The sequence below is a fragment of the Dendropsophus ebraccatus genome, chromosome 6 (genome assembly GCF_027789765.1).
Source record: "Dendropsophus ebraccatus isolate aDenEbr1 chromosome 6, aDenEbr1.pat, whole genome shotgun sequence".
Taxonomy (NCBI): domain Eukaryota; kingdom Metazoa; phylum Chordata; class Amphibia; order Anura; family Hylidae; genus Dendropsophus; species Dendropsophus ebraccatus.
Window position 1 is genome coordinate 10076327 of NC_091459.1, and position 22941 is coordinate 10099267.

At 42.5% G+C, this 22941-nt stretch overlaps 1 protein-coding gene across 18 annotated transcripts in view; it reads left to right on the forward strand.

The window, feature by feature from the left end:
- DST (dystonin) overlaps positions 1 to 22941 on the forward strand; it is a 398894-nt gene that overhangs the window by 146597 nt on the left and 229356 nt on the right. For 17 of the 18 annotated variants that reach the window (XM_069974481.1, XM_069974486.1, XM_069974484.1 and 14 more), the window contains 2 exons: positions 801 to 893; positions 22090 to 22256. In XM_069974481.1, coding sequence (XP_069830582.1) covers positions 801 to 893; positions 22090 to 22256 — 260 coding nt within the window. Of the gene's footprint in view, positions 1 to 800; positions 894 to 19148; positions 19918 to 22089; positions 22257 to 22941 lie in introns of those variants that run through there. The other variant, XM_069974488.1, reaches the window with a different exon arrangement.

Consider the following 22941-nt stretch of genomic DNA (forward strand, 5'->3'; position numbering starts at 1 on the left):
GATGATTATCCCATGAATGACCGCATGTATAGGATGCAAATACTAGTATCGGGTTGTAATTTAGTTGCAGTTTTTACTGCACCTTTTAAAGTGTAACTGTAACTTTTCAGAAACCAAAATCTAAATGTCAATAATAAAAGCGATTTTTAAGAGACTCTGTAATAGGTTTTATTTACCAAAAGAGTTTCCTTCTGTTGTCAAAAAACTGCTTTCCTACGCGCCCCCCCCCCCCCCCCCCCCCCCCCCTCATTTTAGAAGAAGGAGGAATTCTGTGTTCACTATGGTCTATGGAGGGAGGAGGGGTCAAGGGGGGTGAGGGAGCACACAGAGGAAAAAAGTCAGTCCAGCACATAACAACATTCTGCAATCTTCTCTCACCAAGATCCCTGATAAGCAGTGACTTTTCTGACCTGTGAATCCAGCGATTTATGTGCCCAGACAGTCTCCAAACTGTACAGCTGCTTGTCTCCTCTTCTTGGTCATTTATCCCCCCTGGCCCCTCCCCCCATATCGTTCTCTCTATTACAATAATTGGCCTGATTCTGCTTGATTATACATAAATAATTACAGGCTTCTAACTGGTCTGGATGCATATACCTACAATGTAGTGTGATGTAGTGTGATCGTATAACTACAATGTAGTGTGATCGTATAACTACAATGTAGTGTGATGAAGTGTGATTGTATAACTTCAATGTAGTGTGATGTAGTGTGATTGTATACCTACAATGTAGTATGATTGTCCACTGTTTGCATTGACATTACATCTCTTTCATCTACTGTTGGATATTGTTTTGCAGGTGAAGCTAGTAAATATAAGAAATGATGACATAACAGATGGGAATCCCAAATTGACTTTGGGTTTAATATGGACCATCATTCTGCACTTTCAGGTAAGATGTCATTATTATGGTTGTGCTCTTTTATAGATTGTTCTATTTCCACCATGACACCTAAATCACTTCTTTTCTACAGACTCGCAGTATCAGAAAATTGTGTATTTTACTTTTTTTTAGTTCCTTGGTTATTTTAATTGCAACCAGTGGTTTAAGTAATATTAAGTGTTTCCCATCATTTCCCATCATCAGAGGGAAACTGTCAGCAAGGAAACCACCTGCAACTGCTGACATGGTTAAATAGCAGTAGTAGCAATGGCAGCAATGTAATTTAAAAGGGCTTTTCTTTGTTGGTCTGAAGGGTCAGAGGGACCAGGACATTCTCACTATCACTGTGAGTGTGCTAGAGCTTGAGCTCCTCTGCTTTTCACTGTCAGTGACTGTGTACGTTAGTTGTATGTTTGGGGATTACTTGTAGCCAGAAGCTATGGGTTCCTTCCTTCCAGTATGGTAATCTGTTGGGTTTATGCCTTATCATTGGTAATAGAATAGTTTTTTTTAGAAGTGTCAGTGGCTTCCTGGTGTATAGGTGATTTATATTTCTGTAAGGCTATGTTTCCACAACGTCTTTTTTTTTAGGTAAAAAAGCTTTTTTTATTTTTTTATAGCCACTATTGATAATCATGATCAATAATAATGTCCGTCATTATCAAAAACTTATGTTTTTCCCCCTAAAAAGACATTTTTGGAACATAGCCTGTAGATCATGGGTCTCCAAACTGCGGCCCTCCAGCTGTTCCAAAACTACATTTCCCATCATTCCTGGACAGCCAAATCCAAAGCTTTAGCTGTCCAGACATGATGGGAGTTGTGGTTTCGCAACAGCTGGAGGGCCGCAGTTTGGAGACCCATACTGTAGATATTTTGCTGCTTTTTCCAAGTGTGAGGGTATGTTCGCACTACGGAATTGGTGAGGAATTTCAAGCAGAGTTTGCGCTTGGAGGGAAGTATTGCCTGTATGGGAAGGTAAAACCTATATTAAATAGAAGGGATTTGTGAAGAACAATAGAAATATATCTTGTGTGAAATTAATATGTTAAATGTATTTTCTGAATGACCTATCAGCTTTGAAAAAGTCCTGCCACTCCTCCCCTATCAGGCCCTGCAGTTTGTGGAGTGACCACTAGATGTCAGCACCAACTTCTTTATCATGTTACTTATACCTGTACTCTTATTCTTCTTATAAAAAAAACTGAAGAGAACAGAAGTTTGATTTTTTTTGTATTGCATCCATTTGGCCTCTGTTGGGTCTTTGGGTTCTATGGATAAGTTTGCTGCAGATTTTCTAACAGCAAGTGTATACCACAAATCAAGTGTGAAAATAGCCTAAGAATCAGAGAAAGAGATCATGTTCTTTTTTTAATTTCTTTTTTTTGTTTTCTTGCCCATATGACATGTGCACATGTGATCCCTCACCTTGCCCACAGAAAATCACAGAGTTTAAGGAGTCATCCAGGCTTAGAAAAACATGACCACTTTTTTCCAGAAACAGCGCCAAACCCGTCCCAAATCTGGAAGAGAGCGGCCATGCTTTTCTTATCCTGGATAACCTGCTCACAGAGCTCTCCCATCTCTACTACTTCCAGGCTACTTTCCCTATAAGATTAGGATATAAAGTAGTTCCCTGCCCCCCATACCTTTTTTTAAATATCTGGACAACCCCTTATGATAACAATCAGTCATCATAAGTAACTTTTGACGTGTCATTAGACATAAAACCCACTGTGATCAGGAGATATAGCCTGGGAGATAGTGCAGCAGTGCAGTCCTCTCCCTGGCTGTATCTCCGTAATGGCTTAGTCCAACCATGTCAGTCTTCAAGACTACATGGTCGGAAAAAGTGGATTTTGTTCCTGCCGCACTCTCTCCCTGGCTATATCAGACATGCCAAAAACTATTGATCACAGGGGGGCTCGCTGCTGAGACTGGCTGTGATAAATGACTGTTGACTTGTCTGATGACCTGCAGGGACTCTACCTCCAATCGGTGGCACCATTGAGTAAGCTCTCTTTGATCTCTAGAAGAGAAACTTTACATATTTTTTCACAATACAGCATCTCATGGCTTATAATCAAGGACAAGTATTTTTTCACAATACAGCTTCTCATGGCTTATAAGACTCATCAAGGACAAATATTACTTCCTTGGCTCTTAGATATTTGCTACACTTTGCAGAATAACTCCACACTGCCATTGTTGCCATTTTTCATGCATTTTGTAATGTGGTATAAAAGTTCACACAACGTCTTATTTGGCTATTTCACGGCCATTTATTTGAATGGTTATTTTGGTGCCAAAACATGGTCATTTTATGGACTTCTCCCAGTTTCCCTGGACTGGATTCAGCTTTTCTCTGCACCTGAGGAGGAAAGGGGCTCCAACATAACGTTTGATATGTTGCTGCCCATGGTGAGACTAACAATTCCTTCCATACTTGTTATTATCTATTCAGTCCCTGGTCTAGTTTAATCTGCAACATTGTGGCTTCTTTGTAATGCTGCTAGGATTACATCACAGTGAGTTCATTAGCATCTTGACCTCAGAATAACCCTCGCAGCATTACAAAAAAGCTACAATGTTGCAGATAAAGCCAGCCAGATACTTGTTTACATCAGCTGTCTCAGAAGGGAGGGGGAGACAGAGAGAAAGGCTCATACACAGATTTCTGTGTTTTCAGCACAAGCAGCAGCTGAGAACTGTGGGAAGGAGACTGAGTAAATAATAACAAGTATGGAAGGAATTGTTAGTCTCACCATGGGCAGCAACATATCATAAGTTATGTCATATAAGAGTGGAATATTCCTTTAAAAGGCAGCCGGCTGATGAGCAGATTGCAGAGGTAATAAAGGGCTATGCTTTGCTATTACTGTAAATTCTGTCAGCTTTAGTAGTCGTACAGGGAAACATGTTGAACATTGTTCCTCTGATAACTAAAGATACCCATAACTGTTTAAACTAGTGATGCTTAGTGCTCATAGAACCAGATCATATGGTAAAGCCATGTTGACATGCTGTGAAAGAAATACACAGCAGGACACATAACACTGATACATATCCCCCCAGAGGTAACACTTCAGCTCCTGCCCACAGATATACAGCCAATGCGACTAACCTCATGGACACCTTTTCAAATGAAGCTAAAAAACTGCATAACCCATTGGATCAGTCCTGTATGCTGCAAATGTCAAAAGCTGCAACATTTCTGTACAATGAGATCATTCTCTGGAGCGGGGCTTGGTCCTGCGAGATTGTGCATGCCCCTTGGCATCAGGAAATTATTTCCAGAATGGCATACAACCAAATGAAGTTCTTCCCACCCAGTGATGGGGTCATATGAATGCAGGAGACACTGTATCCATACTATAGCATGCTGTGCACGCTATACGACAATATGATTATGTCTTTGTTATGTAACTTGCTTACAGGAGTCCTAAGAGTGAAATATTAAAGCGAATGTTACATCCGGCACATCGCTGTTTTTTTTTTATTAGCCCATCAGTGCTCTTGAGGGGAACCCGGTGGCATGGTCCTTTTTTTTGAAACACCGTCCAGTTCTTTTGCTGTGCACCGGCCCGGCTCTATGCACTGGAGGCTGGCCTGCTGCCCCCTACTGTTACCACTAGGGGATATGGTCACACTTTGGTGGGCACTGGAGGCGGGCCCGCCTCCCCCCCTACTATTACCACTAGGGGATATGGTCACACTTTGGTGGGCACTGGAGGCTGGCCTGCTGCCCCCTACTGTTACCACTAGGGGATATGGTCACACTTTGGTGGGCACTGGAGGCGGGCCCGCCTCCCCCCCTACTATTACCACTAGGGGATATGGTCACACTTTGGTGGGCACTGGAGGCTGGCCCGCCTCCCCCCCTACTGTTACCACTAGGGGATATGGTCACACTTTGGTGGGCACTGGAGGCGGGCCTGCTGCCCCCCTATTGTTACCACTAGGGGATATGGTCACACTTTGGTGGGCACTGGAGGCAGGCCCACCTCCCCCCTACTATTACCACCAGGAGATATGGTCACAATTTGGTGGGCGGAGGGCTGGTGAGGATGAGTATAAGAACACAGAGACAGTTCCATCTTGTTCAGTGTATAGAATGGAATCATATAAGACAGGTACAGATGTGACCAGAAGGAAGCGGTAATATAATGTCCTTGCTGCCAAGTACTATCGAAATCGGTAATTACATAAAGACACAGACCTGAAATCTGTTGATGACCAGGGGGCAGACCTATTATATACATGTTGCACATAAGTACTCGGCACTCATTTTTTGTCCCTTTAACAACATCCAATCTTATAGGTAAAGGGAAGCAGTCAGCACATTTATGCCCATTGGGCTCCCAGGTTGGTTGCATGGCTGAGAGGTTCTTGAAAAAGCCTAATCGGCACAAACATACTGATTGGTTCCCTTTAAGGCCAACAAATTCTACTTCTAGGTCTGAAGGGTAAATGGGACACATGATACAGAAACAATCGTGCAGTGTGATTACTATTCATTTACTATGTAAATAATGACAACTTTTAATGATACTTCCCACTCATTGTGGATATTTGCACATCAGTCAAAATCAGCCACGATGGTGGAGCAGATGTGGATGATGGGGTGGGGTATGGGTGGAGCAGATGTGGATAATGGGGTGGGGTATGGGTGGAGCAGATGTGGATGATGGGGTGGGGTATGGGTGGAGCAGATGTGGATAATGGGGTGGGGTATGGGTGGAGCAGATGTGGATGATGGGGTGGAGTATGGTTGGAGCAGCTGTGGATGATGGGGTGGGGTATGGGTGGAGCAGCTGTGGATAATGGGGTGGGGTATGGGTGGAGCAGCTGTGGATGATGGGGTGGGGTATGGGTGGAGCAGCTGTGGATGATAGGGTGGGGTATGGGTGGAGCAGGTGTGGATGATCAGTTGGGGTATATGTGGAGCAGCTGTGGATGATGGGGTGGGGTATGGGTGGAGCAGGTGTGGATGATGGGGTGGGGTATGGGTGGAGCAGGTGTGGATGATGGGGTGGGGTATGGGTGGAGCAGCTGTGGATGATGGGGTGGGGTATGGGGGGAGCAGATGTGGATGATGGGGTGGGGTATGGGTGGAGCATTCTACTTCTAGGTCTGAAGGGTAAATGGGACACATGATACAGAAACAATCGTGCAGTGTGATTACTATTCATTTACTATGTAAATAATGACAACTTTTAATGATACTTCCCACTCATTGTGGACATTGACACATCAGTCAAAATCAGCCACGATGGTGGAGCAGGTGTGGATGATGGGGTGGGGTATGGGTGAAGCAGGTGTGGATGATGGTGTGGGGTATGGGTGGAGAAGCTGTGGATGATGGGGTGGGGTATGGGTGGAACAGATGTGGATGATGGGGTGGGGTATGGGTGGAGCAGCTGTGGATGATGGGGTGGGGTATGGGTGGAGCAGATTTGGATGATGAGGTGGGGTATGGGTGAAGCAGGTGTGGATGATGGGGGGTATGGGTGGAGCAGATGTGGATAATGGGGTATGGATGGAGCAGATGTGGATGATGGGGTGGGGTATGGGTGAAGCAGGTGTGGATGATGGGGGGGTATGGGTGGAGCAGATGTGGATAATGGGGTATGGATGGAGCAGGTGTGGATGATGGGGGGGTATGGGTGAAGCAGGTGTGGATGATGGGGGGGTATGGGTGGAGCAGATGTGGATAATGGGGTATGGATGGAGCAGAAGTGGATGATGGGGTGGGGTATGGGTGAAGCAGGTGTGGATGATGGGGGGTATGGGTGGAGCAGGTGTGGATAATGAGGTATGGATGGAGCAGATGTGGATTATGGGGTGGGGTATGGGTGAAGCAGGTGTGGATGATGGGGGGTATGGGTGGAGCAGGTGTGGATGATGGGGGGTATGGGTGAAGCAGGTGTGGATGATGGGGGGTATGGGTGGAGCAGGTGTGGATAATGAGGTATGGATGGAGCAGATGTGGATGATGGGGTGGGGTATGGGTGGAGCAGGTGTGGATGATGGGTGGGGTATTGGTGGAGCAGGTGTGGATGATGGGTGGGGTATGGGTGGAGCAGGTGTGGATGATGGGGTGGGGTATGGGTGGAGCAGGTGTGGATGATGGGTGGGGTATGGGTGGAGCAGGTGTGGATGATGGGTGAGGTATGGGTGGAGCAGGTGTGGATGATGGGTGGGGTATGGGTGGAGCAGGTGTGGATGATGGGTGGGGTATGGGTGGAGCATCTCTACACAGGGAATGCTGCTATTACTAGTGGTGAGTGAACTTATCATGTAAGAAAGTGACCATTGTTCTTACATACTGTGACCAGAGCCCAGTTGTCATATTGTATTCGGTGTCTAGAATCCCTAGTGTCGGATTTTCTACAAGAAATTGAGCAATGCACATTTGTTCCTTTCTGTTTTCTTCCAATTTTTTCCCTTTTAAGGGATACGAAGCTTCAAGTGTTTCATTGTGTTCTTTTCCATTTGCCTTGGGATCAGAGCCTAACAAAGTTGGATAGCACGCACACATACAGCTACAGAATGTTCACTAGACTCCAGGCCTGTACTAAGGTGCTTACTTTTAGGCCATGTTCACCCAACGTATGTGTGAACATGGCCTTATTAGTGTATAGTGAGGAAGCAGAATTCATTATATTAATTATATATTTGGTTATTTGTTATTTATAAGGATATGTTCACACAATGTATAAACAACGGCCGTTATTTGGCAGTTATAAACAACAGTCATTGTTTTGTATGAAAATTGCATTGAAGCTTACGGACAATGGCCGCAAATAACTGACACGATCATTATTTCAAACGGCCGTCGATCAATACACTGTGTGAAACAATGGCCATTGTTTCTATCGACTTCAATGCAAATCATTGCATAATAAAAGAACGTCCGTTGTATAAATTGAAAACATCGGCCGTTCTTTTCATAAAAAAGGCATTGTGCGAACATAGCCTAAATCTCGTAGGAATAAGCACTGCAAGCAAATCCTGGGGATGGGATTAGAGTGGGGGAGACGTATCCAAAGTGACATAAAGCAAGAGGAGAAGAAGTAGCAGCAACCAATCAGCTTCCAGCTTTTATTTTTCAGGGCGTCCTCTTTGAATGACAGCTGGGATCTGGTTGGTTGGTATAGACAAGTGCTGTCATATTCATAGTATAGCATGTGCACATGCAATGTTTATTTTTATTTATAGTAACTCAAAGAACCCCTTTAATAGTTTTTTTGTAAAAAAAAAAAAAAAAAAATCTCATTTACACTTTAAGCTATTCAGATTACCATTTGCAAGTTCTAAATTCTCTAAATTTCTTGGTCAGGTTCAGGAACTTTGTTACATGTCTTAATGTGCTGATTCGGCCAGAATCCACTGACAGCTTGCCTACATATTTTTCTAACGTTGCACCTGTCTCCCAGAAAACATTTGCTTGTGAAGATCCCGGCGGGCGCGCTCCGAGGCTTCTTCTTGTTACTTCTTGATCAATTATTTTAGACACAGGAGAATCATTCTATTTTAATAGATTCTTTGTCAAGAATTTTAGAGTTGTCTCCAAGCCAAGCCGCATTTTTCAGTCACCATTCTGGTCGCTGCTGAATAGCTATAAGCATTATAGGAAAAAAAAAAAAAGTCTTGCCACAAGTCAGGCTTCTGCGCATTAATACTGTGTGTATTGTGACCGTCCCTCCCACGTCCCTCCCACTGTAAGACGGAGAATACTAATGCAACATATAAAAGGTCCACAACCACGGACAGTCAGAAAGGTTAGAACAAGATGAAACCATCTGCAGTGATTATGAGAATTTTTTATTTTTAGTTTAAAAAAAAAAAAAAGAACGGCCGCTGTATGCAATGGAAACAGCGGTCCTTTTTTCAGCCTTGGGTGGCATTGCATTGAAATCAATGCAATGCCATTTGTTCCATGTGCAATGGCCGTTGTTCCCCATACGGCCGCACAAATAAGTAACTTGTCAGTTGTTTGCAGCCGCTAATGCAGGAACAACAGCTGTTGTTCCTCCTCTGTCCACACAATGTATGGCCGTTCTGACTGCCATACATTGCATGGGCTTCAATGGTTAACACCCAAATGTGCCCGCAATCCAAATAAAATAAAATAATGTTCCTGCGGTCGATATGGTAATATTGGCCACGGGAACATGTCAAACAGCGGCCGTTGTTTATACATAGTCTGAACATAGCCTATGATTACTGATAGTATAATGACATTTCCTGTGTATAGTCTGTTCCTGGCTTTGGCTTCAAACCTTTGGCAGATAATCTGTCTGTGTAAATGGGCCCTAACGTTTGCGATTGTTTATCGTTAGTCGTTAATCGGTAAAAATCGCTCCATGTAATAGGACCCTAAGACAAGGTTCACACACAGCAAAATAAAAGCAATCTAGGGGCATAAAATAAGGGGCATCAATTCTATGGAAATGCTGTCTGTTTTTTTTTTCCCCCATAGACTTTAATATAGCACATTATTAGACAAGTAAAAAAATTTTTTGCTTTTATTTTTACTGTGTGTGAACTAAGCCGATAACTCAGTTTTAGTGGTGACTTGAATTACGGTGTGTGATGGGAGTTCTGCTACGCGGAAGCCTGAACACCTGCAGTAGTCAGTATTGGGCCTGGAGACGCGGTGCAGTGAACGCTCAGTGCGGCTACATCCATGTATAACGTTCCGCATTCTAATCGGTAAAAAAACATTGTGGGTTAAAAAATCCACAACTAGTGTTGTGGCTGCTTTACAGACGCACTGACTACTAGGAAGTGGACTACTACACTTAAGCTTAACGGGGGTGATAATATGTAGGTCATTCACTTGCTGTGACCTTGGCAGATGGCAGTGGCTGGAAACTGATACTCGGGAGACCCGGACTAAATCACATGGGAAGTCAGCATGGGTAGATATACTGTTTCATAGACGTACATGATATCCAAGGACAAAGACAGAGAAGGCAGAGAGAATTATTAAACACAGTCCTAGCATATAATGTTTTTGGAGATATATAGAGACGGAGGTACATTGCAAAATAAATGCCTTTATTTGTCTGATTAAAGGGGTCATCTTTTTCTTTCAAATCAACTGTTGTCAAAAAAGTTATATAGATTTGTCATTTACTTCTAATTAAAACTCTCAAGGCTTCCCATACTTATCAGCTGCTGTATGTCCTGCAGAAAGTAGTGTATTCTCTTCAGTCTTACACAGTGCTATCTGCTGCCACCTCTGTCCATGTCAGGAACTGTCCAGAGCAGGAGAGGTTTTCTATGGGGATTTGCTCCTGCTCTGGACAGTTCTTGACATGGACAGAGATGGCAGCAGAGAGCACTGTGTTAGACTGGGAAGAATACACCACTTCCTGCAGGACATACAGCAGCTGATAAGTATGGGAAGACTTGAAAATTTTAAATAGAAGTAAATCAAATCTATATAACTTTCTGAGACCAGTTGATTTGAAAGAAAAAGATTTTCACCGGAGTATTCCTTTAACATGCAAATGTTCCTGTGTAATCTGCAGCAGTTCCCACAAGTGATATACTGTAGTTAAGATCAACATTGTGTACTTTGGTGCAAATTTCTAAAATTCTGCATACATAGGCTTTCCTTCTCCTTTATACATACGTCGATGCATGGTCTGATTGGCATATCATCACCTGGAAGGGTGTACAGTCATTGTATATTGTATCTCCTTGGTGTTTGTAATATAATTGACTGCTCTTTTATAATAGATCCTCTGGGTCGGCTAACCAGAATAACCTCTTTAGATTTCTTTTTTATTGTGTTTGTATTAAGTTCAGAATCTCATTTAGCCTGTGCATTAACATGTAGAAACACATGCAGCAGACTCTGTGTGTTACTTACATATTTCAAGCCACTAGCTAGGTGCTAGAGTTTACTCCCCTGGAGCTAAGGAATTCATACAAGAGCTTGCAAGAAGCCAGGATAACTTACCTTCGATTTTTGAAATATTTCTTGAATGTTTGGCAGATCTGAATCTCTAATCTCTTGTTAATTATGGAGTTTTTCAATGATACAAAGTAGGTATTTCCATGATATAACAATACATCATAAAAAGACAGTATAGTGTATACATTTCCTTTGTTATGTAATTGGGGGGGGAGGGGGACACTTTATATTTTACATGTGGATTTGTGCAGCTAAAATCAACAGTGGATTATTGTATCAGATATTCGCCTTACACAGTGCAGCAGGGGTTAAACTGGCCATAAATCGCGGCATAATCTGCCTATAACATGTGGGTTTACCAGAGATTTACGTTGAAATCCGTAACATGTGGGCTGTTATTTGAATCCCAACCTATGTTAAAGGGAAAGTGCCACCTAAATTTTCTTTTACTGATTAGAATCAGACACTAAAACTTTTTGTACATGGTTATGGGGGCAGCCATATTGCCTGGGCTGTATTTAAAGAAGAAGTCCAGCCAAAAATGTTATTAAAGTAATTTATTGCCCCCCAAAAGTTATACAAATCCCCAATATACACTCATTACAGGAAATGCTTATAAAGTGCTTTTCCCCTGCACTTACTACTGCATCAAGGCTTCACTTCCTGGATAACATGGTGATGTCACTTCCTGGATAACATGTTGATGTCACTTCCTGGATAACATGTTGATGTCACTTCCTGGATAACATGTTGATGTCACTTCCTGGATAACATGTTGATGTCACTTCCTGGATAACATGGTGATGCCACTTCCTGGGTAACATGGTGATGTCACTTCCTGGGTAACATGGTGATGTCACTTCCTGGATAAGATGGTGATGTCACTTCCTGGATAACATGGTGATGTCACTTCCTGGATAAGATGGTGATGCCACTACCTGAATAACATGGTCATGCCACTTCCTGGATAACATGGTGATGCCACTTCCTGGATAACATGGTGATGTCACTTCCTGGATAACATGGTGATGTCACTTTCTGGATAACATGGTGATGTCACTTCCTGGATAACATGGTGAGGTCACGACCCGACTCCCAGAGCTGTGCGGGCTGTGGCTGCTGGAGAGGATGATGGCAGAGGGATGCTCAGTGTCCCTCCAGTGCCCTGTGTCCCTCAGTGTCCCCCTGCCATCATCCTCTCCAGCAGCCACAGCCCGCACAGCTCTGGGAGTCGGGGCGTGACATCACCATGTTATCCAGGAAGTGACATCACCATGTTATCCAGGAAGTTACATCACCATGTTATCCAGGCAGTGATATCACCATGTTATCCAGGAAGTGACATCACCATGTTATCCAGGAAGTAAAGCCTTGATGCAGTAGTAAGTGCAGAGGAAAAAGCACTTTATAACAATTTCCCATAATAAGTGTATAAATAAAAATTTTCGCAAGACTTCTCCTTTAACAGCATTTAGTGATATGCTTTACAGCAAGACTCATGGACATAGATGACAATAGACAGACTCTGTCCCCTTGAGATTAATGTAAAACATCATTAAGCGCGCTCTGTTACCTTGAAATAGTCATTCCACAGAGAGCTGCTATTGCCTCCTCTATCGACTAGTGGCACATGACGCTGCAATGCTGTACAGATCACTTTACAGCAGCCTCCTCTTTATTACCATAGACACAACAGAAAGTCTCAGCATAGTTTTACCCTAGGGGTGAGAAAAAAACTGCAAGATATCAGGATTATTTTATAATATAGATAGAGAAATGGAAAATTAGAAAAATCCCTTCTCGCTTCCTGCTTCTGAACAAGGGGGCATGATGCCGAGATAAATCAGATTTTCTCTGCTGTGTCTCCCACTGAGACTGATATACATGTCTCCAGGTACAATCCAAGCCCTGCAGACGTGTGAGACCTCAGTAGACTTTTTTCATAGTCTCTTAGGTATGTATAAAAGTGTTTCTGTCACTTTAAAAACCTCTTGGCTCAACCCAGACACATGGCAAATGTTTTGATAGGTTGGATCCTTCACTGATTATTAGTGCCAGAAGAAGCTTGGAACAGTTACCCCCACCCGGACACCAACCAGTGAAAGCATGGGACTTGCCTCTGGGATATGTCAGAATTTTTATATTTTGTATAATTAGTCTAATGACACAAGTTACCTGGACACCAATGAGCTATAGCAGCTTGTCATCAATAGTCTGGTAATGACGCATCTTATCTCATGTTACCCATAAACAGGTGTTGTAAAAGTATATTACATGAAGGTGCACTGGGTTATTTGCTAAGTCTTAACAAAACCACATAAGTCACATGATCGCTGTAACTTATGTTCTTCCTGAGAAAAATAACTTCAGGACAGTCATTTATAGTGTTTTTACTGAAGTTTATAGGCAGGTGGCTACTTTGCATATAGTCACTATACTTGACAAAAGCTCAAAATAAATATATGACAGAAACTGCAAAAAGACATATCAGCAGGACCGTCAGACATATCAATAAATTCTAATTTGCATGGAATCAAAAGTGACTTTAAAGAGACTCTGTCAGTAGGTTTAGGCTGTCCTATTTCAGGGTAGCATAAACTAGTGACAGAGAAGCTGAACAGAATGATGTATCACTTACATTGTCCTGTGCAGCTGATCTAGAGATCTCCTCCTGAATAACATGGACAATAAGTAGTCCTCTCCATTATGTGCATGAGCACAGTAGTCCTGGATATTCATGAGAAGCAGAAAACTCCGCCCACCAGCTGATGATTGGCAGTTATCTGTCTATGCTGTGTATAGGCAGTCAGCTGTCAATCAGTAATTGGAGGGCGGGGGGAGGGGTGTGGCAAGAATCCTATTCTCCTACATATTAGGAGAACGGCTGAGCACAATGATGTAAGTAATACACTGATCTGTTCAGCATTTCTGTCACTATTTTAGGCTGCCCTCATTTAAGGCAGAATAAGCCTAGTGACATTAAAATTAAAAGCTTAAAGGCACTCGCACAGTGTTATACCTAATACCTGACACATGATCCCATAGAACACCAAAGAGAGAATCCATGCGTTATGCGCTGTATCATGTGTAATCTGTGTGTAATCATCACATCACCAGGATTCCTATCTCCTTGAAATGAGCAATCCTATCGAGTAGGCAGACAGAGATCTTGAAGATGAGAAATAGCTAAATTTAAATAGAATTTTCTGGGTTCCATGCACTTTATTTGCATTTTGCTTAAAAAAACTCTATTTATTCATTATTTATTATTCATATATTCATTAAGTTTTATTTACACTAAAACAGCCAATGAATATGTAAATATTAAAAGATGCCAGTGATTTCATGCACCCAGATCTGGCACCCCCAGGGTTGTTATATAATGGGAATACACAGTGTGGCTGCGTTCACACTACGTATATTTCAGTCAGTATATGTATATTTCAGTCAGTATATTTCAGTCAGTATTGTGGTCCTCATATTGCAACCAAAACCAGGAGTGGATTGAAAACACAGAAAGGCTCTGTTCACACAATGGTGAAATTGAGTGGATGGCCGCCATTTAATGGCAAATATGTGCTGTTATTTTAGAACAACGGCTGTTATATTAAAATAATGGCCGTTATTTACTGTTATATGGCGGCCGTCCACTCAATTTCAACATTGTGTGAACAGATCCTTTCTGTGTTTTTAATCCACTCCTGGTTTTGGTTGCAATACTGACTGAAATCTACTGACTGAAATCTACATAGTGTGAACATAGCCTATATGTGCATATTTGGAACATTTTTGGTACAGTATTGCTGCAGGTATCACCGATTATGATATGGGCAAAATGCAGTTACCTATTTAAAGGGAATGTGTCATCAGAAAATGACCTATTGCATGAAATTTTTTAAGTGCCATTTTTTTCTAATTTTTCTATCTATACTGTTAAATAATACTGATATCTTGCAGTTTATATTCTCACCACTGGGGCTAAAACTAAGCTGAGACTTCCTGTGGTGATAAGAGAAGGCTGCTGTAAAGTGATCTGTACAGCATTGCAGCGTCCAGATAGAGACAATAGCAGCTCCCTGTAAAAATGACCTTTTCAAAGGTCACAGAGCGCTCAGTAATATTTCACGTTTATCGCAAGGGGAGAGAGTCTGTAAATTGTCATCTATGTCCATGAGTCTTGCAGTAAAGCATGTCACTAAATGCTGTGAATAACAGCCCAGGCAAAATGGCCACCCCCATAACCATGTACAAAAAGTGGAATAAAAAAATCAGATTAGAATAAAGGAACAAGTTTTAGTATTTGACTTTAATCTTTTGATGTGGAAATTGTTTTGTTTTTTTTCAGCAAAAAAAAAGTTTTAGTTGTTTAGACCTCCACCGATTGCAAAAGCCAGGAGAAGTGCACAGCTGGGAGCTTCACTCCTTAACTTGCCGCTGTATCTGACTTATTGCAGGAGTCATGTTTTGTAGTAAACCTATAGAGCCCTCCCAAGGAATCAGATAGAGCAGCAAGCTAGCGAGTGAAGTGTTCAGCTGCACCCCTTTCGGCTCTATCTAGCAGTGGGTGGGGGGGCTGACAGTAATATTTTAAAGATATATAGAAGTTTTTCAAATAAGTGAGTGATGTGTAGAACTTTTGCTCTATTAACAAGTAGATTGTATGTTAAACTACTTTAGATATAAACACTGGTTACCAAAGCCATAGCATAAAGATTGCCTTCTTTATATAGAAGCCACCTGCTCTCTGCTGTCTAATGTATGGAGTAGGCACTAAAATTAGACGCCGCCTTCAGCATATGTCACTATTAGATGGATTCCTAAATAATAGTGGATTTTTCCTTTAGAATTTCACACTAGAACTTTTGCAGCTGCCAGAAATAACATTATTGGCTTACAGGGTTTGGTACGGTCTTTACAAAAGATTTTCAAATTAAAGGGTATTATTATATTATTAGGTTACAATATTACTTTATTGGAGGTGTAATCTACCCTTGTGACTGACCAGTATTAATACTCTGCAGGGAACTAGGAATTGGCATAGAGGGCCCCACTATGTCAGCCTAACATTGGTGGACATGGTACATTGCTTTCTTTGCTGAGATAAGGACCTTCTTTACACTTACACATGGGGGAGATAAAAAAAAAAAAAATATATATATATATATACAGTGGTACCTCGGTTCTCGAACTTAATTGGTTCTGGAAGGCAGTTTGAAAACCGAGCAGTGTCTTCCCATAGGAAATAATGTAAATGTGATTAATTGGTTCCAGCAGCCACCAATAATTACCTACAATACTCATTTATTACACTGATAAGTGCTCAGTATAATCACTACAGTACAGTACAGAACAGCACTATATACTGTACAGGACATTAAACATAAGAAATGTTCATCAGAACCAGCAATTATAGTACAGTAGTCACCAACTCCTCACCCATCCTTTACTGTATAGCGTCTCCCAGATCCAAGCACTGTAATGTATGGGAGATGGTGGTGCACTGCCTGTACTACTACTGTACTGTATATGCACTCCAGCAGTCTTATACAGCACTGTACTGTATGTGAAGCCTCACCACTGCTTAACTCGCCAGGTACAACCCACCATCCACGCTCGCAAAAACGTTAGAAAAACGTTCAAAAACCGAGCAAAGTTTTAATTCCAAACACTACTTCTTGGTAAATTTTCGTTCGAATACCAAGCAGTTTGAGTTCCAAAGCGTTTGAAAATCGAGGTATTACTGTATATATATATATATATCATTTTTTTTCACTATTTTTGTACCTTGCATAAAAAGAGGTGTGACTTTTTATAAAGTGAGTACAAATTCAGACTGCCTAAAGCTGTGTCACATTTTAAAATATCCTGTGATAAGTCCAGCACATTGTTAGACTGTCTAGAATAAGATGTTTTTTATTTATCTGCCACACAGTGTAATATTAAAAAGAAAGGTGTATAGTAATTACAGCTCATGAAGCTCAGTAATATAGTACACATAAAGTATATGTAAAGGGCAGCCCAGTGCATGTTGTACAGGTAGAGAGCAGTACAGTGCATGTAGTACAGGTAGAGAGTAGTCCAGTGTATGTGTTACAGGTAGAAAGCAGTACAGTGCATGTAGTACAGGTAGAGAGCAGTACAGTGCATGTAGTACAGGTAGAGAGCAGTACAATGCATGTAGTACAGGTAGAGAGCAGTACAATGCATGTAGTACAGGTAGAGAGTAATACAGGTAGAGAGCAGCCCAGTGCATGTAATACAAGTAGAAAGCAGTCCTGTGCATGTAGTATAGGTAGAAAGCAGTCCAGTGCATGTAGTATAGGTAGAGAGCAGTCCAGTGCATGAAGTATAGGTAGAGAGCAGTACAGTGCATGTAGTACAAGTAGAAAGCAGTCCAGTACATGTATTAGAGGTATGAAGCAGTCCAGTGCATGTAGTATAGGTAGAGAGCAGTCCAGTGCATGTAGTATAGGTAGAGAGCAGTACAGTGCATGTAGTACAAGTAGAAAGCAGTCCAGTACATGTAGTACAGGTAGAAAGCAGTCCAGTACATGTATTACAGGTAGAAAGCAGTAGAGTGCATGTAGTACAGGTAGAAAGGAGTACAGTGCATGTAGTACAGGTAGAGAGTAGTCCAGTGCATGTAGTACAAGTAGAAAGCAGTACAGTGCATGTAGTATAGGTAGAGAGCAGTACAGTGCATGTAGTACAGGTAGAAAGCAGTACAGTGCATGTAGTATAGGTAGAGAGCAGTACAGTGCATGTAGTACAGGTAGAGAGTAGAGCAGTGCATGTAGTACAGGTAGAAAGCAGTACAGTGCATGTAGTACAGGTAGAAAGCAGTACAGTGCATGTAGTACAGGTAGAGAGTAGTCCAGTGCATGTAGTACAAGTAGAAAGCAGTACAGTGCATGTAGTACAGGTAGAGAGTAGAACAGTGCATGTAGTAAAAGTAGAAAGCAGTACAGTGCATGTAGTACAGGTAGAGAGCAGTCCAGTGCATGTAGTACAGGTAGAAAGCAGTACAGTGCATGTAGTATAGGTAGAGAGCAGTACAGTGCATGTAGTACAGGTAGAGAACAGTACAGTGCATGTAGTACAGGTAGAAAGCAGTCCTTCTTTTGAATCGTGGCCCGATTCCCGCGCTTGGCACTGGTCTGTAACTGAGCACCAGCCCGGCCTGAAGCAGTGGAGGTGGGCCAGCTCACCCCCAGTGGCAGGAAACCCCCTGCCCTCTATGGCTTTAAAAAAAGGACTGCGACATCCGCATTCCCGTGACGGCGTCAGTCTATTCATGGTAAAAATAGAAATACGATGTACCGTTGGTACATTTGCTTTAACACTCAAGAATGGAATTTTTCCTCATATCAAAGGGGTCCTCCAGCGAAAATCTTTTTCCATTCAAATCAACTGGTTTCAGAAAGTTATATAGATTTGTAATTTACTTCTATTTAAAAATCTTAGTATTTCCATACTTATCAGCTGCTGCATGTCCTGCAGGAAGTGGTGTATTCTTTCCAGCCTGACACAGTGCTCTCTGCTGCCACCTCTGTCCATGTCAGGAACTGTCCAGAGCAGGAGAGGTTTTCTATGGAGATTTGCTGCTGCTCTGGACAGTTCCTGCCATGGACAGAGGTGGCAGCAGAGAGCACTCTGGCAGACTGGAAAGAATACACCACTTCCTGCAGGACATCCAGCAGCTGATAAGTATGGGAAGGTTTGAGATTTTTAAATAGAAGTACATTAGAAATCTATTTAACTTTCTGAAACCAGTTGATTTGAAAGAAAACGATCTTCTCTGAATAATTTCTTTAATCACTGTGAAACTACCCATCAATAGACATGATTATTTACTTTATTATTATCATCATCATCATCATCATCATCTGTGGAGGATATAAGATTACCGTGCTGTCATATAACGTGTATTATAGCCCCATAATATGAAGATAGGTAACGCCCCCCAAACAGCATGAATTATAAAAACCAGCCCAGTCTGTAAGAAGGGACTAAGCTGTTTACCTCATTTCCTATGTTATTTGTGCCCAGTAAATCCAGGTAATGGCTCCAAAGGTTAATATGAGTCAGGCTGTGTGACAGGGTGCAATACGTGAATGAGGGAAAATGGGAATGCATCTGGCACGTCTCAGTCACATGCCTGTATGGGCCCTGCCTGCGAAAGCTAATCTGTCGCCGCACTTCATACTTTAGCACAGAGGCAATTATATGTTTGTCTAAGAGGATTGGTGGCCAGAAATAAGTCAGTGTCTAATCGGAGCCAGGCCTGGACTGGGCACCGTGCCATGACATTTATTGCGTGTGCATTTCTCAGCTACCAAGATGGCTGCGTCCTGCAGAGCTCTGTGAGAGGCATCAGGATGCTGGGCTGACTCCGGAGCTCTGTGCAGCTACACGTGAGATGTGACCTGTCCTTCCATACAAATGGGCAATGTCTGCGGATGTGTGCGGGCCGAGAAGGAGGAATACTACATCAATCCGGCCAAGGCTCCCTTCACTCCTGCGAAGAATTCTTCAGGCAGGAAGTTTTTCAGAAGAAGAAAATCCGACAAAAGGAAAGAAGCAGAGACTTGTGATGGAGCCGAGGCCGCAGAGAAGAAAGGAGATGGATATAACCCTGAGGATTTTCTTGTGTCTGTTACCTGTCCCATCAATGGAGGGAAGTCCACCAAGCATCCCTCAAGCAAGGACAACCCTGTGCCATCTCACTGTGAGTGGCGGACACTAAGCACCGAGCCGAGTGCACACAAAGAAGTTGTCTTCCTGGAAAACTTTGCTGCTAACAGACAACTTTCCGTCCCAAACATTCCGAGTAAATTAACATTCCTTCCATATGTGGATGCTGGCTGGAAGAGGAAGGCTTCTAGCCTGTCGTCCATTGACCGGGAAAGTCATATCACTCTCTTTGCTGAAGAACTGCGCAAAAGTGATGGGAAGCGGGTGAGAAAAGTGAAGAGCAGCGGCTGTGTAGTGTACGCCAGGTACTTCACAGCCGGGGAGATAGCCAGGCCTTCCTATACCGCATCTTTACGTCATGTGCCAAAAAATGAACAGGTGCGCTGCACGCCTTCATCAGCCTGTCAGGTAACTAGAACAAGTGACTAGTGGTGAATAACACTACTATTCCTGTGCCATATCTTGTAGTTGTGTATGCTGAGTAAGGCCATGTTCACACAATTTAAGTGACCGGCTGTTCCATGACCCGGCCGGGTCACGGAATGGCCGGTCTCTGAAAAGATCATCCCAGCCACTACTGCAGTACCGGACGGATGATCTTTAGAGCCGCAGAGTTCTATAGCGTGCGCATCCGTGCACACCCGCATCAGAACTCCCCACTGCACACTACTTAGCGCGCGCTCCATTGTGTGCACTGAAAGGGTTTTCTGCGGCCGCTATTCAGTAAATAGCGGCCGCAGAAAACTGACATGTTAGTTTCTAACGGCGCCGCTAGGGATCCCAGACGGAGTGTATACCTTGGGGGACATTTATGAAGTCCGGCGTTTTTTACGCCAGGATTACAAATGTCCCCGCAGTTCCGGTGCTCAGGTGACTTATGTAGAGGCGCATTGCCCCCTACGTAACGCCCCCTCTCCGCCCCACTGGCGAAGGTGGCGCAGATGGGGCAGATTTAATAAAAAATATTCGCAAAAATACCATTTGCGAATATTTTTACACTGAACTGCCCCATCTGCGCCTAAAAAAGGCTTTTACGTCTTTTCATACATGTCCCCCCATGTGTATACACTCCGGCCGGGACTCCCTTAGCCTGCAGCTCTACTTAAGTACCACAAAAATCACGGTCGTTGTTACAACGGCTGTGGTTTCTGCGGAACTTATGTAGTGTGAACATAGCCTAACAGCACAAGAAATGGTTAAAGCAAGCTTTCAGGGATGGTAATAAAGCTATTCCAGATAGTCATTTTGAGTGGATAAGACCTTCATACAGTTACACAGGAAAAGTTCCCAGCAGCTGAACTTTGTTCTGGTATTTATGGCACACTTCTGTAGTTATATAGTCAGTAGAAGACATACATTACTGTATAAATATACTGAGATATAAAGCACTATGCAGTGTCCTTGTGCATGCCAGAACAGTCAACATATGTGCACTTGGTGTCACTGCCTGCCTTCAGAGCAGTAATTCAATGCTGCACGTGACAGTGCTCCTGGTGGGTGTTTTTAGTTGTACTATCTTAGTGCAGAGATAGGAACATTCAATATCTATGCTGTGCAAAAGCTACAGACATATCCCTAGGAGTGTCCTCTGTTCCCAGGCAGTTTTCTGTGTCAGTTATTAGTCTGGGTTCACACTGCTTTTTTTTCCATCCGTTTTATTTTTTTGCAAAAAAACTGATGCAGTTGTGTGCATCCATTTTGATCTGTTTTTCCATTGACTTCCATTATAAAAAAAAAGGATCTTTTTACGTACGCAACAACATAGTTAACCTCATTTATGTGTCCGTTAAAAAAAAAAAACCTTATGTGTTTTGAGAGTCAATGGAAAAACTAATAAAAACATTTTTTAAATGCATGAAGAAAACGAATTACAAAATCAGTGTGAACCCAGCCTTATAAGTGGGTTCCACAGGTGTCAGAACATTCTACATCAGTGCTTTAGGCCGGGCTATAATCCAACGGTGGCAAATAATGCTCATAAACAGTGATGAACAAACGCAAAGAACGTCCAGGTTTGACCAAACCCGAATGCTCAGCATTTGACTCCTGGTGGCTGGACAGTTCCTGACATGGACAGAGATGGCAGCAGAGAGCATTATGCCAGACTGGAAAGAATACACCACTTCCTGCAGGACATACAGCAGCTGATAAGTAACAGAAGACTTGAGATTTTTTAATAAAAATAAATTACAAATCTCTGACACTTTCTGGCACCAGTTGATTTGAAAGAAAAAAAATTGATGAATAACCCCTTTACCAGTCTGTGTAACTGATAAGTTTACTAGCAATACCACCACATGGGAGAATGTAAGACGCCGGCTTTCCCCTATGATGTGTTAACTGGAGTTTTTCCTCCCCGAATGCCTCTCTTCCCATAGTGAAAGTATTGGGACAGCAATGCGACAAAACACTGACAGACAGAGACTCCACTAGAGGGAGTTTCACTGTATACATATATATACCTCCTCAGGTGACTTTCTCAATGTGGCAGGGATGAATGCAAGCTGTATGCTAGGTATATAATGTTATAATGCAATGTTATAGGGAAGACTGTAATAATTTTTCCGTGTTCTCTTTCAGATTTCTGACATCCATGTTAGTGGAGAGTCAGAGGATATGTCAGCCAAAGAGAAGCTTCTTCTTTGGACTCAACAAGCTGCTGAGGGCTACAGTGGAATTAGGTGTGAAAACTTTACCACGTGCTGGCGAGATGGGCGACTCTTCAACGCCATCATACATAAATACAGGTCAGATATCATGCATGTAGTATTATTGCACTGATGTATTCCTTTACATGTAGGTCTAGTTTATCGGGTTGCTGCACAGTTAGCTATATAGCTGTAATGTAGATGTGTAAAGACATAGGGGGAGATTTATCAAGATGGTGTAAAGTAGAACTGGCTCAGTTGCCCCTAGCAACCAATCAGATTCCACCTTTCATTTTCTTAAGAGTCTGTGAGGAATTAAAGGTGGAATCTGTGGCAACTGAGCCAGTTTCACTTTACACCATGTTTGATAAATCTCCCCCATAATGTATATATGAAGTATAATATATAAATATACATTGCATATACATCAGCCAGACCACTGCTTTTGGAGCAGAGTGGTGGTCGGTAACCTAAACAACAAGCTGTCAAAAATGGGGGGGAAAGAGCAGCATATCAGAAGGAGACAAGTTTTTTAAATGAATGTACTGTATTTGCAAAAATATTTACATAGGGAATCTGTCACTAGGTTTATACCACTTTAAATGAGGGCAGCATGAACTAGTGACAGAAATGCTGAACAGATTGGTGTATTAATTACATTGTTCTGTTCTCCTAATATGCAGGAGAATAGGGTTCTTGCCCCACCCCTCTCCCCGCCCTCCAGCTAATGATTGACAGCTGACTGCCTTTACACAGCATGGATAGATAATTGCCAATCAGCAGC